We start from the raw sequence: 20,421 nt of genomic DNA, 5'->3' as shown, positions 1-20,421 counted from the left end.
TACCCCTGCCCTTGTTTTTCAGCCCAAGGACCTGGCCTTTAATCACACCCTTTCCTAGTCTTCCTCCCTCAGAGCCCAAATTGCCCAGATTTTTGACAACTCTGCATGCCCTGGCTCTGACTTCTATGTCCTAAGCCAGAACTCTTTACTGGAGAGGGTTGGCCTCGGCTCTAGCAAATTTGTTTGCTCAGTTGGAGTTTGCCAGATCCACAAAATGGATATCAGGCTTTGAAAATCAGAAAAAACACAGACTGATTTTGATGCACTATCAAAGGAGGGGGCAGTAAAAGAGAGTCCAAAGGCCATGAAGTCAGCTTTCCAGTGGGTCCTGAGTCAGCTCTGGTGGAGAGGATGTGAGTGTCGGGAGCGTGGGTCCCCACCCTTTGCCACATTTCCCGTTGTTTCTTTGCTGGAACTGCCCTTATAACATCAACACTTTGCTTTGGGTCAGAACTGGAAGCCACAGAGGGAAAAGTGTTTATGGGTATGCAGTCTCTAGGGTCTGAAGAGGGATGGGCCCTCTATGTTCTAGATGACCCCAAGACCCCTCCCTGTGTCCTGCCATTGGGAGAGAAACATGTGAACAAACCAGCACCTTCCTTTGGGAAGGAAGGGTGGGAGGAAAGAAAATGATACAGATTCTTTTTAACTGAAGTCCCTTATAACCTGTAGCGACCTCAGACGTGTTCCAGGGAAAGGACTGTCAGTCCTAGCCCAGCAAAGGGAGAGGGGTATGGGGTTATCTTTCCAAGCCTGGAAAGGGGCTTCCCCAGACTGCTGCTACTCCGTCCTTTATCTCTAGGAAGGGCCACTGGAACCAGCTCCTGTACTCCATCCCAGCAGTAAGCAGAACAGGGGTGTGTGAGGTGAGCTCTCCCTCGGAAGAAAGGAAGGTACACATCCCCACTCCCTAGGATGTTGGTTTCTGCCCCCAGGGAGGAGGAGCTCAGACTTACAGTAAGAGCTTATTTCTGACAGGAGGTCAGTGGCCTCAAACTCAGAGGCCTGCAGTGTCCAGGCAGGTCCTATACTAATGAGGGGGTCAAGCCTCGATTGGGTGGGGGTGCTTTGGGGAACTGGGGAGCTCAAACTCAAGTTGCTTCCTGCATCCTTCCTGGCCTCCTCACTTGACCCCACTCTAGAAAGCCTTGAGCTGCACCTCGTTTGGGCCTTTTCATTTAATGATCCAAATGTCCTGTCCCTTTTTTTGAGGCATGACCTTGACTTCAGAACCCTCCAGCATTCTTCCCCGTGTTCAGTTTTAGAACTGTCTTTTTCATGTTGAGTTTTGCTTAGTTTTCTGAAAAACATGGCAGTAGATTATGAAAAATGAACTTCAGTTTTGATATGGGAACATCTGACCCAGTAACACAACGGTGTGGAAACTCCGTAATCTGACAAAAGAACGTGTAAAAATGCGATGATTTGGCGGCACCTTGTGTGATGAATCCATGTGAGGGCCACCTGTGGGTCACAGAGAGGATCTGGGTTGGGGGGACTTTCAAGATGGCTGGCAATCTGACAGCCCCTGACTATGAAATTAGGTACAGTGGGTCAGATTTAAAGTGACCTAATATATACACACAAGCTCTAATCTGACTTTTAAATATCTGCACATATATTTCCCATATATTCAAAGTAAGCATGTATAAATTTTTTATCATTTTTTTTCTAAAAGAAAACAGATGGTAAAGGATTCTTGGCAAAACATGAGATTTTCTCATTGCATAATCTTTTTCCTAATGGAAATACCATGTTATCCTTTATTTCCTCCTAATTATGCATGACATATATAAGGGATAAAAATCCATATTCTTATATAAAGATTATTTTTATCTAGCTCTGTACCCTATTCATTAATTTTAACCTCATAATCATTTTGGAGAATAGCCAAAAACTCAACTGCCCTTTAAAGAGAAGTTTAGGACAGGTTGAAATATGACATTCTAGAATCCTAAAAAAATGAGACCAGATTTCTAGAGTTCCAGCCATCAGTGCTCTAAAAAGGATAAAAGCATTCCTTCTCTGTCTGAGTGTTGAGGCAACAGCTGAGGATTGGAAAATCTCACAAAGCCAGATTACACACAGGGACAGGCTTGTCTGCTTCTAATGTAGACCACAGTGTGGGGCCCAGCTTACCTTGCTTACTAGGCTCTAAAGCAGAGCTGGTTTTGCAGAATCCTTGCTGCTACTAGTCATCAGTTCCCCTTTTCCCTACTTCCTACTTCTTCTGGGAACTAGAAAGCTATTTTTTGTCTGGGGGGAAGAGAGCTTAATTTTATGAAGTTTAATGCTACTTATAATAGTTTTTGTCTGAGCTGCCTCTCTTTTATGTGTTATAATAACCTTGGGTAAAAGCAGCAGGACCCTGACCTTCCCCTAGGTCTAATAAACACTGCCACTAAAAGAGGCTTCCTTGTCTTTTGATAGAGGGGTTCAACTTGTAAAAATCTTAGAGTAAGTAAATTTTGCAATACTGGAGGTGTGCCTGACTAATAAAATTGTGAAAGCATTTGAGATCAGATTTTCTGCTTAATATATTGGTACAGGAATTATGTGGGTGTTGAAGACCTGGAAGAGATGATGTGGGGAATCTGAGAGAAAACTTAAGAGAAAGGTATGATGAATAGCACTGAGACCAGGGTAAATCTGGGAGGTCAGAAGTGTTGCACTTGTCCAGGCAAAATTTACAGGACAACTATGGTGATAGTTTTGTGGACTGAAAGAGAAGATAGGCTTCGTAGGGTTGGTCTTCAAAGCACTTGGTGATCACCTGGATGTAGAATTTAAAAGCACCCCCGCAAACACAGCTTTCCAACAGTAGAAACATTTGCAAAAGATAAAAAGTGCTCATCACTCCAAGAATCCAAGCAGAAAGCCAACGTCTTATCTATGTTTATCATGAGAGTAGTTCCTTCTTTAGAGGCTATCATCTTTTCCCTCCAAGGCCTGCATTCTGCTGACCTATATGGTAGAATATGTTTGGGTGTATGTGGAGTGGTGTCACTTAATCAGTATATTGTCTTAGCTCCAAATTCACCTTTTGTTGCCTGATCTGTGAAAATGGATCTGGGCCCTTTATATATTTTTCCTTTGTCAGCTGGCATGAGGTACATCAGCAGTGGGCTGTTCTGGAGCAACATTGCCGGAGGAAGGGGTCCTCTCTCCTGGTGTAGGTGGCTCTTCCACCAGGCTCCTGGAGAGTACCCTTTTTCCCTGCTTCTCGGCCTGTGCAGTTTTCTCTCATGCTAAATGCCTGCAGGGACACAGCTTTCTCCACCGATTGGCCACCCTGTGTTTTCTCCAGCTCTCTCCACCCAGGTGGTGGTGGCTCAGGAGCCCCAACAGCACAGGCCTGTGCTCCAGCCCAGGTTGCTGCTCCTGTACCCTCTCTTCAGCGCCATGGGGACACACCCTGGGGCCACCTTGGACCTTCATCCTGTGCAGAGGCTCAGAGCCTCCCCAGCCTGGTCGTTGCTCCCCAGACCCTCTCCTTAGCTCCACATGCATGTGCACCAGGGCCCCATCAGCCACCCGTAGCTGCCCCAGCCCAAGCTGTGCACCTAAGTGCACTAGGTTTTTGCAGCTTTTCAGCTTCCATTTCTAGCAGCACCTATAGCAGTACCTTGACCTCTTCTGCTCACCCACCCATCAGTCTTGGCTGACTTGTGCCCCAGAGGTTTGTTTGCTGCGGCCCTTCAGACACAGATACTGTGTGGTCCAGGCTTTGTGTCAACATCAACACCCTGACTGTCTGTGCATGTTGGGCTCCCTTTGTGTACCTGCCAACCAGCCTTGGCTTGCCTGTGCTCCAGAGGGATATTCCTGCTTGCCTGGCAACTGCAGACCAGCTCTGGCCTGTGCAAAGTTCTGGCCCTTCCCGCCAACTTCTCCACCATCCAGTGGGCTGAAACCACACATTCTCTAGTGAGGGCTGAACCCAAACCTTGGGGAGGGAAACCTCCTTCTAGTTTTATCCTTCTTTAGGTTCTCTCCCTTAGCTGAGGGTTTTCTTTTAATATTTACAGTTACTTTCCTATCATTGCAAAGCAATTCTTCCTGCTAAATTTCCCATTTAAGTTACTGTGTGGTTTCTGTCTCCTCACTGGACCCACGTTGATACAGATGTGAACGTGTACAGTTTTTATATGAGGGCAAAGACACGAACTTTTGACTGCAGTTATTCAGTGAACCCAGAGATAAACCAAAGAAATAATGCACGTCAAAATTATTATTAATACTAGCTGGGGCAATGGCCCTGAACCCAGACACAAACTTAATGGTCTAAACCAGGGGATGGCAAAATGCAGCCTGAAGGCCAAATCTGGCCTGCCACCTATTTTTGTAAGGCCTGCAAGCTAAGAATGCTTCTTACATTTTAAATCATTGGAAAGAATCAAAAGAAGAATAATATTTTGTGACACATATTTGTGTTCATAATTAAAGTTTTATCGTAGCACAGCCACACATTGTTACATATTGTCTATAGCTGCTTTCATGCTACAATGGTTGGGTTGAGTAATTGCATTAGAGACCATATGGCCCACAAACCCTAAGATACTATCTGACTCCTAACAGAAAATGTTTGCAAATCCCTGATCTAGACTGAATCTTGGGAATACTTTACCAAACAAAGGCGGAATGAATAGCTTGTATAACCCCCAGCTCTGGAATTCATGGCCCTCTTTTCCTGATCTGTGGAAATTGACAAGCTGATTTTAAAATTAATATGGAATTTTCAAGGGATGCAGAATGCCAAAACAATCTTGAAAAAGAAAAACAAATTAGGAGGACTCACATTTTCTGATTTCAAAACTTACTACAAAGCAATGGTACTGACATAAGGATAGACATATAGATCAAAGGAATAGAATTGAGAGATAAGAAATAAAATCATGTGTCTATGGTCCACTGATTTCCTCAAGTGCCAAGACCATTCAGTGGGGGAAAGAATAGTCTTTTCAACAAATGGTGCTGGGACAACTGTATATCTTCTTGCCAAAGAATAAAGTTTGACTCTTGCCTTATGTCATGTACAAAAAATAACTGAAAATGTATCAAAGATCTAAATGTAAGAACGAAAACTGTAGAACTATTATAAGAAAACATAGGGTTAAATCTTCATGATCTTGGATTTGGTAAAAGATTGTTAGATATGGCACCAAAAGCCTGAGCAACAAAAGAAAAAAGATAAATTGGACTTCATCAAAATTAAAAACTATTGTGCATGACACTGTAAAGTGAAAAGACAACTCACAGAATGAGAGAAAATGTTTATAAATCATATATCTGATAAGGGACTTATATCTAGAATACATAAAGAACTCTCACAACTCAATAATAAAAGACAATGCAAGGATGATACACAGATGGCCAATAAGTCCATGAAAAGATGCTGGACATCATTAGTCATCAGGGTAATAATGCAAATCAAAACTTTGAGATAGATACCACTTCACACACACTAGGATAGCTTGAATCTGAAAGTCACATAGTAACAAACATTGGTGAAGACGTGGAGAAATCAGAACTCACATACACTGCTGGTGGGAATGTAAAATGGTGCAGCCCCTTTGGAAAACAGTCTGGCAGTTCCTCAAATGATTAAAGTTACCATGCGACCAAGCAATATGACCCATATGACCCATTCCTAGGTATACATGCAAGAGAAATGAAAGCATATAATCACATGAAAGCGTACATGCATGTTTATAGCAGCATTATTCATAATAGCCAAAGGTGGAAACAACCCAAATGTCTGTCAGCTAATGAATGGATAAACAAAAGTGGTCTATCCATACAATGGAATATTATTCAGCCATAAAAAGAAGTGAACTACTGATACATGCCACAGCGTGGATGAGCCTTGAGAACATTATGCTAAGTGAAAGAAGGCAGTTACAAAAGATCACATATTACATGATTCCCTTTATATGAAATGTTTGGAATGTCCTTCACTTGATTGAGGTCTCTGCTCACATGCCACTCCTCAGAGAGGCTTTCTCTGACCATCTAGCCAAACTTGCAACCCATCACTCTCAGTTCCCCTACCCTACTTTATTTATTTTTTCATGTCACTCTAATGTTACCTTGTATACTTATTTGTTGGGTTTATTGTCTGCCTTTCTTACTAGAACATAAATTCCTTCAGGGAAGGGACTTTGTATCCCAGGAACAGTGCATGGCCTTAGTAGGTGCTAAATAAGTAATTTTTAAGTGTGTGCATAAGTGATAATGTTAGGAGGCAGGGTAACTTTGGAGCTGCTGAGGAGACAAATGGCACCATATTCCTATTCTGACTGTCGACTCTGCCACCTTGGACAAGATAATTCATCTCTCTGAGCCTCCATCTCTTCATCTACGGGTTGACAGAAACAGGGTGACAGAACGTGCATCTTAGGTCTGGTGTGAGGATTAAAAAGCCCTGGGATGGAAGATATCCTTGCTGGGTTTGAGGAACAGGAAGGAGACTAGTGTGGCTGAAGATGATGAATGAGGGGAATGTTGAGGGAGATGAGGTTAGATGCAGAGAGAGAGATTCAGGGCTGGATTTTATTCCAACGTGTGCTGGGAAGTTATTGGGAGGTGGAGAGCAGGGTGATGACATCATCTGATATAATCTCAGTACATTATAGAAGGATCCCTCTGGCTGCTGTGAGAGCAAGAGAGGAAGCAAAGAGACCAGTTACGGCCTTGTTCAATGATCCAAGACAGAGATGATGGTGCCTAGGACTAGCATAGTAGAAGTGGAGCAGGTGACTACAATCTGATTCAAGACATTTTGAATCAGGGATGAGGAATTCCTCAAAGAGAGGAGTCAAGGATGCTGCCAAGTTTGTTGTTTTGTTTTGTAAACCAATAAACTTCTGAGATGGGGAACACTGGTAAGAAGTGGTTTTAGGAAGAAGAGTGAATAGAAGCAAGAATTCAGTTTTCAACATATTAAATTTAGTATACCTATTAGACACCCATGTCTATGGATACTAAAGGCCAAGAGTTAAATGAAGAGCCCAGGGTTAGAGGAATAAATTTGAAAAACCCGATCCTATAGGTAGCATTCAAAAGTCATGGGACTGGATGGGATTGATAAATTCATTCATTCAGATATTTATTAAGCCCTTGTTTTGTGCTAAGCAGTGTTCTTCTAGGCACTACAGCAATGAACAATACACAAAGAAAAATCTATACCCTTTGAACTTACATTCTAATGGGTAGGGATAATAAAATAACATATATAGTATGTTAGCAATCAATGTTAAGGAGAGAAATAGAACAGGGATGGGTGGGAAGGTTGCAGTTTTAAACAGGACGGCAAGGAAAGTCCTCAGTGGGAAAATATTATTTGAGCTTAAGTCGTGAAGGTGAGGGCGTGAGCCATGCACATACCTGGACGACTAGCATTCCAGGCAGAGGCAACAGCAAATGCAAAGGAGCTGAAGCAGGTCGACTAAGTTCACGGAAAAGCAGGGACACTGGCTGTAGAGGACAGAGCTGGGGTAGAGTGGTGGGAGATGAGGACCGAGAGTTAATGGGCTGGGGCGCGGGGGGTTGGGTGATGAGGGTGAAGAGGAGCAGCTCTAGCACCGACAGAAACTAGGAAGGTGTCCAACAGAGAAGATCTTAAGCCTCTGCAATTCAATTTGACGCTAGCACCGCCCCCAACCCCGCCCGAAGCCCCGCCCCGCTCTAAGCTCACGGCTCAGCACCTCCGCCGGAACTCAAGGGACTGGCTCCGGGACCGGAAGCAGCCTTCTACCTTACCCCATTTTGCCCGTGGTCGCGTTTCCGGTAGCGGCGGCGGGAAGCGAGCTAGTGGCGGGCTTCTAGGCCTCTGCGGAGGCGAATCCGGCGGGAATCGGAGCCATCAGAACCGCCACCATGGTGAGGAGGCACAGGCCGGCGGCGCGGGAGCTCCCGAGTCTGTTGTGGAGTGGGGATCGCGACTAACCGGGAAGGAGGCCGTGGGTTGGCCGCTCCGGGCGGTGAAGGCCCCGGCCGCCGCGGCCCCTCAGTCGGGGCAGGGAAGACCCGGACCTTGGTCGCTCGGCGGGGTGGGGGAGGGGAAGACTGGAAATGAGGGTCCCAGGCCAGGGTCGCTCGGTGCAGGAGAGGTTAGAACTGCGTTGCGGTCCTCCACGCCGCTGTGACCACAGTGCTTGGGATCCCGTAGGCGCTGAGTAAACTTTGCAGCATGAGTGTGTGTGTCTGGGGTGTCGGAGCACTTACTAGCGCCGCAGGGGTACTGGGGAAGACCCGGTGAGAGACTCAGACTTGTGAAGGCGGGTGAGGGTCCGAGAAGGAGTTGCGGAAAGAGGTGGAAGGGCTTGTGTCCGAAACTAGAGTCTTGGTTCTAGTAGATGGGGAGGAGTGAACGGAGGATGAATGTGTGGAGGAAAAGTTCATCTCGTTTGTTCAGCATATATGTATGTTTGAGTATGTCTGACTTTTCAGGCCCTGGGGCTGCACAATGAAATGTTTACTTCACCGAGTTCACTCTCTATTTTGGGACACGGATAGTATTATTCGGAATGGTAATTCAGCATTAAGTAAAAGTAACGGCGGGGGGCGGGGTAAGAAGGCTTTCTGGAGCAGAGTCCTGAAAGATTGTCAGGCGTTTTCCCAGCGAAAATGGGAGGGAATAGTATAGATCCGAAGGATTGCGAGGACAAAGCATGAAGGGGTAGCACTATTGAAAGTCCCTGGAGGGGGAAAGGAAGAATGAGGTGGGAGGAATTGGCAGGAGTCTGGTTATTCATGGCTTTACATGCTACTTAATTTTGTTGTTGATGAGGGATGCCACTGAAGGATTTTAACCGGCAAAATGACATGAACTTAGCTGTGTTTAGAAAGATAACTGTTCGGTAGCTGTTATATATTGGGTGAATTGGAAGCAGGGAAACCTAGTAGGGTATTGTTTGGAGAATTGGTTAGAAGAGTAGGCACTGGATTCAGGCTGACTAACTTCCAACACAACTTAACCTCTTACAGCCTCAGTGGCCTCATCTGTAAAATCTGATGTTAAAGATTAAGTGGGAGAATAGTGTTTATGGCAGTGCCTGCCAGTGAGCACCCAGTAGGAATTAGCTGTACAAGACAGATGGACCAATAAATGTTACCATAAAGGTTCAGACCGTGTGGTTAGAAACTGTGATTACAATTGGGTTAAAATGGTCATCTGAAAGAGACTGAACCACATAACTTGGGTCTCCAGGGTGGCAGGAGTCGAGATTCCAATCCATGCATTTGTAGGTTCAGAGCACCTGTGCTCGTCCAAGCTCACAGAGTGAATAGTAAGCACAGTGCCTGGTACTTAGAAGGCCCTTGCATGAGTTAGCATTGGCCTATACCAGTCAGACTGATAGGAGGCTGATGTAACAAAGCAAATGCCAGGTCATTTATTTCTAGAGAGAAGTGTAACTGCCAAGGGCACTTGACATTCTCATTGTGAGGTCTATATAGTCTCTCTATTTTAGCAAAACTACATTGGAAGCCAGGCTATAAAGCAGAATCGGTTGTTGGGTTAATTAAGGAGTATATCAGGTTATATATTCTCCTTATGTGTTCAAACTCATTAGCACTCTGAGCACCAGAAAGTTTTTCTGTCCTAAAGGTAGTCTGGGAGACACACTAACAAATTATTGATTTGGAGGATTCCATTCTCGCTTCCAAGCTGATCAGCTCCTTTCTGATAACAAGCTCTTCATTGATTGGATTCTTAGTGCTAGTCCCATTCCAGCTCTTTTACTCAGTCTTTTTAATGGGATGTTGGTGTTTGACAGCACCTATAATGTACACAATGGCAGATGGCTAATCTCTGATATACTTGGGTTTCATTAGTTTGGAGCCACCTTACCCTCTCACCCCTGAAACATACACAGCATAGACAAAGGCAATTGTAATACGAGAAAGATGATTTTAAGGGAAGGAAGAATAACAGGTCAGGGTTGAAAACAGGGTGATGTGAGAGAATTCCCAGGAAAGGGCTGTGGCTGGAAGGCAGAGCTGAGAATACTGAGAAAGACAGACATGGAAAAGAAGGCTGCAGCAGAAGTTTTAAGGAAGGACCAGGGCTATGTGGGTCTAAAAGAGCTGAGTCCTATTCTTGCTGATTTCTCCTTGCAGACCGTGGGCAAGAGCAGCAAGATGCTGCAGCACATCGACTACAGGATGAGGTGCATCCTGCAAGATGGCCGTATCTTCATTGGCACCTTTAAAGCTTTTGACAAGCATATGAATTTGATCCTCTGTGACTGTGATGAGTTCAGGAAGATCAAGTGAGGAGTGGGCTGTGGGGGGAGGTATTGGGTGGATGGGGAGTGGATTGGGTGGGTGGGCCAAGTGACAGGCGGTGATGTAGCTAACTAGTTCCTCTTGATTTACTTTCCTGTTTTACAGGGCAGATTAAAATGGGGATGTTGGACACTAAGACATCTGTTTCCTTAGTCTTGCTCTCTACTTCTAGCAGAGTACAAATTGTAAGGAGGGCTGCTAGGCTTTTTGTTTCTCTGACTGCGTGCCCCTGGGTACTGGGGTAAAGGGCTCTCATGTTCTCCCCACAGGTGTGTAAGGGGGGAGAGCTTGATTTTCTGGCCTCATTGCCTATTTGTAAAGCTGTAGCCTAAAGGGCTCTCCCAGTGCAGCCTGGTCTGAAACTGCTTTAAGAAGCCTCTGACCCTCTTCAGGGTAAGTGCTCAGCTCCCCTTGTGGGTTTGGGGCCAGTGATTTTTTGTTGGCATTTATAGAAACAATTGGAGAATACAATTCCATAAGTTATTAGGTAATTCCCTTGTCTTAGGACTCACAGATCTTAAGCTTCTAGGCTATTAAAAGATGTGGTCTTGCATTTCATCCTATTTTACGTTCAAGGCATCTTGAGGCCCAGAGAAGTTACATGACTTCCATGATCATCCAGCTCTCTTTTGCCATGTGCAGCGTCCATAGTATGTTGCCAGTGGCTGTGAATTCCCTTTGATTCTCTTTGGGACTGTTGTTTTCTTTGTGGCATGAGGTCAAGAAATACAGCAGAGAAAATGTGGTAGAGATGGCTGAGTGCCAGGTACACATTAGACAGTGGCCAACAGATCAGTGTAGAACTATTCCAAATTGTTCTCTTCTGTATTTTTAAATGAAACTAACTTTACTCTGATAATAAAAAAGTGCCTATTAGAAAATATTTATTAAAAGTACATAAAAGTATGTAAGAAAAAAGTTAAAATACCCAGAAAGGGTTTTTTTTTTTTAATTGTGAAAGGGCAATACATGCTTTTATTAAATAAGAAAATATAGATAAGTCAAAAAAAAAAAAAAGAGGAAAAAATGACACCCACAGAAAATTACTGTTAATTTAATATAAAATATCACTAAAATGAAACCTTTAAGTTATTTTAAAAAATCAGGGTATTTTGTGTTTATTCGTAGGATATTGGCTGTGGCTTTCCTTTCCTTTCCCCATCTTGTTGCAGTTATTTTTCCTGGTTTACATTCATTTATATTTTGTTCATACTTTTCTGGTTGTTGCTGTTTGGAGGTTTCTGTTTTTTGTTCTTTGAGGGCGGAGGTGTAATTTCTATGTAGTTAACTCTTAACCTTTTCCTTTATGGCTTCTATTTCTTTTCTATTTTTTTTTTTTTAAAGGGTTCTGAAATTCACGCTCTGGTTCTTTTAAATTTATTTATTTATTTATTTATGGCTGTGTTGGGTCTTCGTTTCTGTGCGAGGGCTTTATCTAGTTGTGGCAAGCGGGGCCACTCTTCATCGCGGTGCACGGGCCTCTCACTATCGCGGCCTCTCTTGTTCGGAGCACAGGCTCCAGACGCGCAGGCTCAGTAATTGTGGCTCACGGGCCCAATTGCTCCACGGCCTGTGGGATCTTCCCAGACCAGGGCTCGAACCCGTGTCCCCTGCATTAGCAGGCAGATTCTCAACCACTGCGCCACCAGGGAAGCCCCCTATGGCTTCTATTTCTAATGTGAGGTGAGGGGTGGAGTTACAGGCCTGTGGGGTTGAATTGGTACTAGAAGGATACTGCATGTAAGTGGAATGAGTGGGATTCAGTTGACTGAGGAATTGTTTTGGCTGCCTCCTGACACTGGTGAGGCCTTAAGCTAGAGGGAGGAAAAGGGTAATAGCAAAGAAGAGTTGACTGAGGAAAGACTTTCACAGTGGCTACGTGAGTGAGCCAGGGCTGGGCTTTCTTGACTCTTACCCTGTCTGTTGGTGTGTGCATCCTATTGGCACAGGAGACAACCACCTAAGGGGTTACAAGTTCAGCCTGTGAAGACTGTCCAGAGGAGCTGTCTTAGGGAAAGTTTATGTACCATTTGTCAGTAGATATAGTGTAAAACAAATCTTGGAGGGTCCTTAGGTAGGTGAACATGAACTTTACCCTTTTTCTCATGCTTGGTTTTTTGTTCCTTCTCCTAAACCTGTCTTTAGACCAAAGAACTCAAAACAAGCGGAGAGAGAAGAGAAGCGAGTCCTTGGTCTGGTGCTACTTCGAGGGGAGAACCTGGTCTCAATGACAGTAGAGGGACCACCTCCCAAAGATGTAAGTCAGCAGAGAGCCAGTGCAAGGCCAGGAACCTTGTGCAAGGGAGGCCCCACCTGAGCCAGGCTCTGTGTGGGGTTCTCTCTTTCACTGCAGTACTCACAGGCGTCCTCTGGTTTCTGTCCCCCTTTTACAGATAATAAACCAGAATCTTAAAGAGGTTACCTTGCAAGTAAGAAGTAGGGAACTAGAATTTGAGGGTTTCTAACTTGAAAGCCCTCCCTTCTTTAGTTGATGGACATAGTGAGTCAACAGAAGAGGCATCTAAGGCCATCCGGGTCAATTCTTAATGTGATGACAGTTTAGTGGACCATAAAAAGTCATAACTCCAAACAGTAGAATACATATGTATTTTTTGTACAGTTATAGAATAATAGTTAATATTTATTAAACATCTGCTATATGCCAAGCTCTGTGGGACCTTCAGTATTTGATTTAATCCTTATAACAGTCTTTTGAGATAAATTATTCCCACTTTATAGATAATACAGACTGAGGTTTAGTAACTTGCACAAGGTGTCACGGCTAGAAAGTGGTGATACTGGCATTTGATTCCAGGCAATCTTGGTTCATTAACATCAGCCTACCTTTAGAAATCGAAGAGGCTTTAGAGAATCTAACCAAATTTTTTTTCCCTTTTTCATTTTAAGATATTGTTTGTTAAAGGAATAATCCTCTTACCTTGTTTTAATTTTTGTCCACATGTATTTTTTTTTTTACTTAACATGTAATAGGTATGTAATATATCATTCTGCTTTTTCGCTTAACATTGTAAACATTTTTCCAGTTGCTGTACACTTTTAAAAGGTCATGTTAATGACTTAAAGATACTCTCAAGTGAGTACAGAGTAGTTTATCCTAGTCATTTCCTTCTTTTTAGAGTCTTACATTGAAGCTTTTCCTGATTGTAAATGTCTGCAAGGGACAGCATATGTACCTACTCATAGCTACTCTAATGTTGCCCATTGTAAACCTTCATGATCACAACCAGTTTTGTCATAACCCCATCGTTTGCAGATAAGGAAAAAGTCCTAGAATGGTGGGATTACTTGCCCACTATTACCCACCAGGTGAGAATCAGAGCTGGTACTGGACCTCATGTCTCTTTGATGCCAGGTCAAGTGCTCTTGTCTGCCATACACACCCTTCTGAATGGAGCCCTGGCCATTTTGTTGGTTTAATTTTCATAAGAGTGCATACAGGTTGAGTTGTGCATTTTTCTCTTGACTTACTCTTAAGTTCTTCTAGCCTGTTAGGCATATGATCTTGGATGGAGGAGGAATGGTGTTAACACATAGGTGGGTAGTGTTTATAAGAAGCTGTTTCAATGCGCTATAAATCTGCAGGGTTCTCTTGTCAATGATATTTCAAAGTGTACTTCTGATTCTCTAGGCCACAAGCATTTTAACATGTATCTTTATTTTTCAGACTGGCATTGCACGAGTGCCACTTGCTGGAGCTGCTGGGGGCCCAGGGATTGGCAGAGCTGCTGGCAGAGGAATCCCAGCTGGTGTTCCCATGCCCCAGGCTCCTGCAGGACTTGCTGGGCCAGTCCGTGGGGTTGGTGGGCCATCCCAACAGGTGAGGAGCTGGGGAAGGGGGTACCAACGTCTGGTGGTCAAAATAAAGGATAGAGTAAGGGTCCACAGTTCGGGAAGAGTCCAGAATGATCAGTCAACCTATGATTGTCAGGCTATCAGTATTTCACTGTGCTTCACATATGGTCCCAGAGTCCCAAGCAAAAAGGAAAACTTGCTATTATAAATAATGTTGATGCTATTAAAGTAAAGATGCAGGGGATTTACCTGGTGGTCCAGTGGTTAGGACTCTGCGCTACCACTGCAAGGGGGCATGGGTTCGATCCCAGGTCGTGGAACTAAGATCCCACATGCTGTGAGGTATGGCCAAAAAATGGAAAAAAAAAATAAAGAGATGTATAAAAAGTATTTTGGCCAACTGAATTGGAACAAAGTGTTTCCATGACAGCATTTGAAATCTTGACCCTTGAACAATGCAGGGGTTAGGAATGCCAACGGTTTAGTTGAAAATCTGCATATAACTTTACAGTTGGCACTCTGTATCCAAGAATTCGACCAAGATTGTGTGTAGTACTGTAGTATGTATTGAGAAAAATCTGCGTATAAGTGGACCCTGGCAGTTTAAACCCATGTTCAAGGTCATCTGTACTACAGCTCTTGCAACCTATTATCAGTCTTATTTGAAAATGCAAGTGCCTTATCTAATTTGGATTGGGCATACTTAACTTAGGCCTAGAAAATGGGAATTGAGCATTCAAGCTTGATCTTCTCTGGCAGATAGTTTTATTTTTTATTTACTTATATATTTATTATTATTTTTAAAAATTTATTTATTTATTTTTGGCTGTGTTGGGTCTTCATTGCTGCGTGCGGGCTTTCTCTAGTTGCGGCGAGCGGGAACTACTCTTCGTTGTGGTGCGCAGGCTTCTCACTGCGGTGGCTTCTCTTGTTGCGGAGCATGGGCTCTAGGTCACGGGCTTCAGTAGTTGTGGTGCGCGGGTTCTAGAGTGCAGGCTCAGTAGTTGTCGTGCATGGGCTTAGTTGCTCTGCGGCATGTGGGATCTTCCCAGACCAGGGATCGAACCCATGTCCCCTGCATTGGTAGGTGGATTCTTAACCACTGCACCACCAGGGAAGTCCCTGGCAGATGGTTTTAGATAGGAAGTCTGATGCTGTGAGTCGTAGCTTAGGGGATTTGGCGTCTGCTGTTTCTTTACCAAGTTGGGGAGGAGAGTGGGACACCGCACTGCACTGTACTGTTCTACCTAACTTCTTTCCTGTGTCCTCTTAGGTGATGACTCCACAAGGAAGAGGCACTGTTGCAGCAGCTGCAGCTGCTGCCACAGCCAGTATTGCAGGGGCCCCAACCCAGTACCCACCCGGCCGTGCGGGTCCTCCCCCACCTATGGGCCGAGGGGCACCCCCTCCAGGTGAGAAGCCCATGAGGAGAACCTTGCTAATTGATAGAAGATGCCTTAGCTGGATTTATGATGAGACATAACCTTGACTGAAACTGATGACGAGTTTGTATAATTAAGCAGGATTACTCTGAGATCCAGCTTGGTTGACTGACTGTGGAACTATCTGAGCAAGAGCCTCACTTCTTTGGCTCAAGTCCTAGTTTGCTAGGAGGGGCTGGGAGGGTGGAATGGTCCATCCGTCTCAAAACTTGGTGGATAGTTTTGTATGTTTCCTGCTACCTTTTCAAGACAGACACTTGAGCTATATTCTTGGGGCTTTTCTCTTGTAGGCATGATGGGCCCACCTCCTGGTATGAGGCCTCCCATGGGTCCCCCAATGGGGATTCCCCCTGGACGAGGCACTCCAATGGGCATGCCCCCACCAGGCATGCGGCCCCCTCCCCCAGGGATGCGAGGTAAGTGCCTGCAGCAGTGGCGTTGACTTCCTTCTCTAGAGCCATGTTGGGATGGGAAATGGAGGGAAGATTGGATTTTGACCATACCTTTGGGCTTTTAGGCCTTAAGCCTCGGGAAGTGAACTCGTAGAGGACAGTTTTGTCCAGAAAGGAAAGAGGGAACAAGCATTTCTTAAATTGACCTTACCTCCCTCTTAGATCAGTGAGAGCAGCCCTGTACACAGGGCTCAGTGTCCAAGGCAGTATTCTCAGGTCACTGTGAAATAATGCATTCTGTTGCATGACCAACAAAGGTCTTATGCCCTTTGGTTTGGGAGTGTCTAGTAATTAAGGAGGGGCTCTGGGCTTTGCTACATTATTATGTATATCTGTTTAATTCCAGTTTGAGAAATGCTGAAGTAGATCAGCTCTCTCATTTTATAGATGAGGAAACAGGCCCAGAGAGAGCTCAGTGTCCAGACCAGTATTCTTTCCACCGAGCCATAGTGACCTCTAAGTTAACCCATGGCCAAACTTGCTGACCACTGTGTCTCTAATTTGGGTTTTCCATTTATGAGCTTTATAAGCATAGGAGCCCAGTTAGCCCCAGAGAAGTCCCCCTCTGATCATTTGGTAACTGCAGGGTGTGGGAGGCTGGGGTAGGGTGGGGATTCAAGTTGCAGATCAGGCACTGACTAAACTTCTTACTCTTACTTCAGGCCTTCTTTGACCTTGGCCACAGAGTTATGGAAGTAGCTCCACAGAGGCGTGGGCCCGATTCCCCAGGGCCACGTTACCACACCTGTTTGTTTGTTAAGCCGTTGTTCGCGGAGTCTCACCGGATTGTCTGGTTTCCCTTACAGGGCCCCCTCCCCCGGGAATGCGCCCACCAAGGCCCTAGACTCATCTTGGCCCTCCTCAGCTCCCTGCCTGTTTCCCGTAAGGCTGTACATAGTCCTTTTACTTCCTTGTGGCCTGTGACACTAGTTTATAATAAACTCTTAAGAGAATATTATAAATGCACCTGGTATGTTTGTTTATTTTCAGAAAAACCTTTGATATGCTGGGTGCTTAATACCAGTCAAGAAGCGTTGCCTTGAAAAAATTTAGCCCTAATCCGTAGCTGCTTCCCTTGTAAAATACTATATTCGTTTGCAGAGATGCACAGCCTCATCCAAGAGAATTACAAAATTGAACTACAAGAAGACATTTCACCTGTCAAACTGGCAAAGGTCATTTTGTTGAAATAAACATTCGTACCCTATTGTGATTGATTGGTATGTCCTCTTTGGAAGGCACTAATCTAGATAACTTTTTGAGCAGTACTTTATTTTATCTTTTAGAAACTAAATGTTACAGTTTATTCCATCTTCATGATTAAAGGCATTACAGGGCAGGGTGGGTAAACAAGGCAGATAAAGCAAACTCCCCCCGCAACATTTAACCAGATGCCTCATTTTGGTGTTTTTATCATATACAGGTTGACTTAATTCATTGACTTAAGTTGAAAGGTGGCAACAACAAATCTTTGCCATTTAGGATCTTCCTCCATAGCTACTACAAGGATCTTAATTCCTGAACTACACCATGAGCTCTGAAATGGTGTTCACCACACTGTTCTTGAAGTTTTCATATCTTAATATGAGATCTGACACCTCTTGTTAAGGTAGGGAACTGTTGAAAGCTGTCTTTCTCTTGGCTCACCCAGTCCATCAGCAATCTTAACAATTAAGTTACTATATAAAAATAAAACTGTGCTCACAAGCATTGATTTTCTAGAGCATTAGCTCCCTGAGAGAAAAGAGAGATCCTAACCAGTTGCTTCCATGAACAGTAACCCCAGTACAGTGTACGGAATGTCCTTTGAAGCATAGCTCAAGAGGTTAGGCAACCTTGGTCATCCTGACGAGCTTATCAGCATTTACATACAAGATATATTTAAAACTGATCCCAGACCAAATATTGCAACCATAATCCCAAATAATCCCATTATTTAGTGCCCTGAGTTCCTGCTGAGATGCCAATGCCAGAAATCTCAAAGAGTGATGGTTCATCATTTTCTACAAGTGAGAGGAAAATACCAAGGAGGAAAGGAAACTCCTCCCTGCTAAATTTATCAAATCCATGCTATCTTCACAGCTTTAATTGACACGATCCAGAGTCCTCAATTTCCTGATATGAGGAGTCCATTTTCAAGGTGACTGTCAAGGTCAAGAAGAACTTTCAGTCTTTTCTTTGCCATGGCCCATGAACTCCAGTCCTTCAATAGGAATCTCCTTCTTTATTGCTTTCTGAACTCACTGCTGAGTGCTTGAAGAGGTTGGTACATGGGTCCCCATTGAGGAACTTCTCGGCAAACCAGCAGTTGAAGCACTGGTCATACTCATGCTTCGTGTCAGTGCAAGCCTCCCTTACGCTGTTCATGGTGTCAGCATCCACAGTGGTTGAGCAGTACTTTAGATTATCATATTTTTCTACAACAAAGTATGAAGGAAATACTAAAAATGGAAATTAATCCTATTGGAAGAGGAACAGTTTTGGTATAACTTTCTCCTGGGGTCATATGCATATGTGTAATCTAATCCAATTTTTGAGTTGTGGGGTATCCATGACTTCTTTCACCCAAAGTCTATCTTTAGTTGATAGATCACTAACAGTACTCTAGTAGTACATCAGGCTTAAAGGATACAGAAATAAAGTGGATACTTTAAAAATTACTGCCTTGCAGGGGGACAATTCTAAATGCAAAGGAGACCTTAATGAAAAAGAAGAGACTAGTGTTGTAGTATGGAGGTGTTTCTCCAGGGATATTAAGGTGGTTCAGCCTAAAAACAATCAAATATGCCAAGCTAATACGACAAGAAGAAAGCCATATAATCATCTCAGTAGATGCAGAAGACATTTGGTAAAGTTCTAACACTCATTAGGAATAGAAGGGAAATTTATAAACATGATACAGCGATTTATGAAAAAAACACAGCTAACATAATAGTGAAAAGCTGAAAACTACCTTTAAGATTAGGAATAAGACAAGGGTGTCCACTTTCACCACTGCTATTCAAAATTATACTGGAAGGTCTAGCAGAGCAATTAAGGAAGAAAAAAGCCAAATTGGGAAGGAAGAAGTAAAACTTCACAGATAAAATCCTATATATAGAAAATCCCAAAGAATCCATAAGAAAGCTCCTAGAGCTGATAAATGAATTCAGCAAAATTGCAGGGTATGAGATTGCACACAAATGAACTGTATTTCTATACACCAGCAACAATCTGAAAAAAAAAATTTTAATTCCATTTACAACAGCAGCCAAAAGAATAAAATACTTGGGAATCAATTTAACAAAGGAGGTGAAAGATTTGTACACTGAAAATTACAGGGACTTCCCTGGTGGTACAGTGATTAAGAGTCTGCCTGCCAACGCAGGGGACATGGGTTCGAGCCCTGGTCTGGGAAGATCCCACATGCCGTGGAGCAACTAAGCCCGTGCGCCACAACTACTGAGCCTGCGCTCTAGAGCCCGCGAGCCACAACTACTGAAGCCCGTGCACCTAGAGCCCATGCACCTAGAGCCCGTGCTCTGCAACAAGAGAAGCCACCTCAATGAGAAGTCCGTGCACCGCAATGAAGAGTAGCCCCTGCTCACTGCAACTAGAGAAAGCCCATGCGCACCAACGAATACCCAACACAGCCAAAAATAGATAATAAAATAAATTTATGAAAAAAATAAAATTACAAACATCCTGAAAGAAAACCTAAATAAATGGGAAAACATACCATGTTCATGGATTGGAAGACAATTTTGTTAAAATGGCAGTATTTCCCAAAGTGCTCTATAGATTAAATGCAATCCCTATCAAAATTCCAATGGCTTTTTTTTTTTTTGGCAGAAGTGGAGAAGCTCATCCTCAAATTCTTTGAAGCTTCAAGGGGTCCTGAATAGCAAGAACAATCTTGATGTCTCACACTTCCTGATTTCAAAACTTACTACAAAGCTTGAGTAATCAAAACTGGTATGGCATAAGGATAGACATAGACCCATGGAATGGAATTGAGAGTCCAGAAATAAGCCCTTGTATATGTGGCCACAGAAGTGCCAAGACCTCTCACTGGGAAAAGGATAGTCTGTTCGACAAGTGGTGCTAAGACAACTGCAAAACCACATACAAAAGAATGAAGTTGGACACCCAGCTCACTCCATATATCACTCATTAACTCAAAATGGATCAACAATCTGTAAGAACTAAAACTATAAATTACCAGAAGAAAACAAGTAAGTCTTAATGGGCTTGGGTTTGGTGATAAGTTCTTAGATTTGACACCAAAAGCACAAGAAACAAAAAAAATGGACTTCATCAAAATTAGAAATTGCATCAAAGGACATTATCAAGAGTATGAAAAGGTAACTTACAGAATGGGAGAAAATATTTACAAATCATATATCTGATTTGGGTTTAATATTCAGACTATATAAAGAACTTTT

At 43.6% G+C, this 20,421-nt stretch overlaps 1 protein-coding gene and 1 pseudogene across 5 annotated transcripts; one reads left to right on the top strand and one right to left on the bottom strand.

Moving 5' to 3' along the window:
• Nucleotides 1-7,728: 7,728 nt before the first annotated feature.
• Nucleotides 7,729-17,204, top strand: SNRPB (small nuclear ribonucleoprotein polypeptides B and B1). 4 transcript variants are annotated; one of them, XM_082428551.1, is made up of 7 exons: nt 7,729-7,881; nt 10,123-10,274; nt 12,436-12,547; nt 13,976-14,128; nt 15,377-15,515; nt 15,836-15,961; nt 16,988-17,204. In XM_082428551.1, exons 1-7 carry the CDS (start codon nt 7,879-7,881, stop codon nt 17,038-17,040), a joined length of 738 nt encoding a protein of 245 aa, XP_082284677.1. In that variant the 5' UTR covers nt 7,729-7,878; the 3' UTR covers nt 17,041-17,204. The 4 variants fall into 4 exon arrangements, with proteins under 4 accessions (XP_082284677.1, XP_082284678.1, XP_082284679.1 ...); XM_082428552.1 differs by lacking the exon at nt 16,988-17,204 and adding an exon at nt 16,804-16,959 and having other exon boundaries at nt 7,730-7,881; XM_082428553.1 differs by lacking the exon at nt 16,988-17,204 and adding an exon at nt 16,660-16,959 and having other exon boundaries at nt 7,730-7,881.
• Nucleotides 17,205-17,308: 104 nt separating this feature from the next.
• On the bottom strand, nt 17,309-19,822 carry LOC309644671 (TP53-regulated inhibitor of apoptosis 1 pseudogene; annotated as a pseudogene). Its single transcript has one exon. The product of its transcript is annotated as a TP53-regulated inhibitor of apoptosis 1 pseudogene (transcript).
• Between the last annotated feature and the right edge of the window lie 599 nt (nt 19,823-20,421).

Source organism: Balaenoptera physalus (assembly GCF_965194825.1).
Source record: "Balaenoptera physalus genome assembly, chromosome: 16".
Lineage (NCBI taxonomy): Eukaryota > Metazoa > Chordata > Mammalia > Artiodactyla > Balaenopteridae > Balaenoptera > Balaenoptera physalus.
The sequence above is the reverse complement of the archived record's forward strand: the minus strand, read 5'-3'. Positions and strand labels throughout refer to the sequence as shown.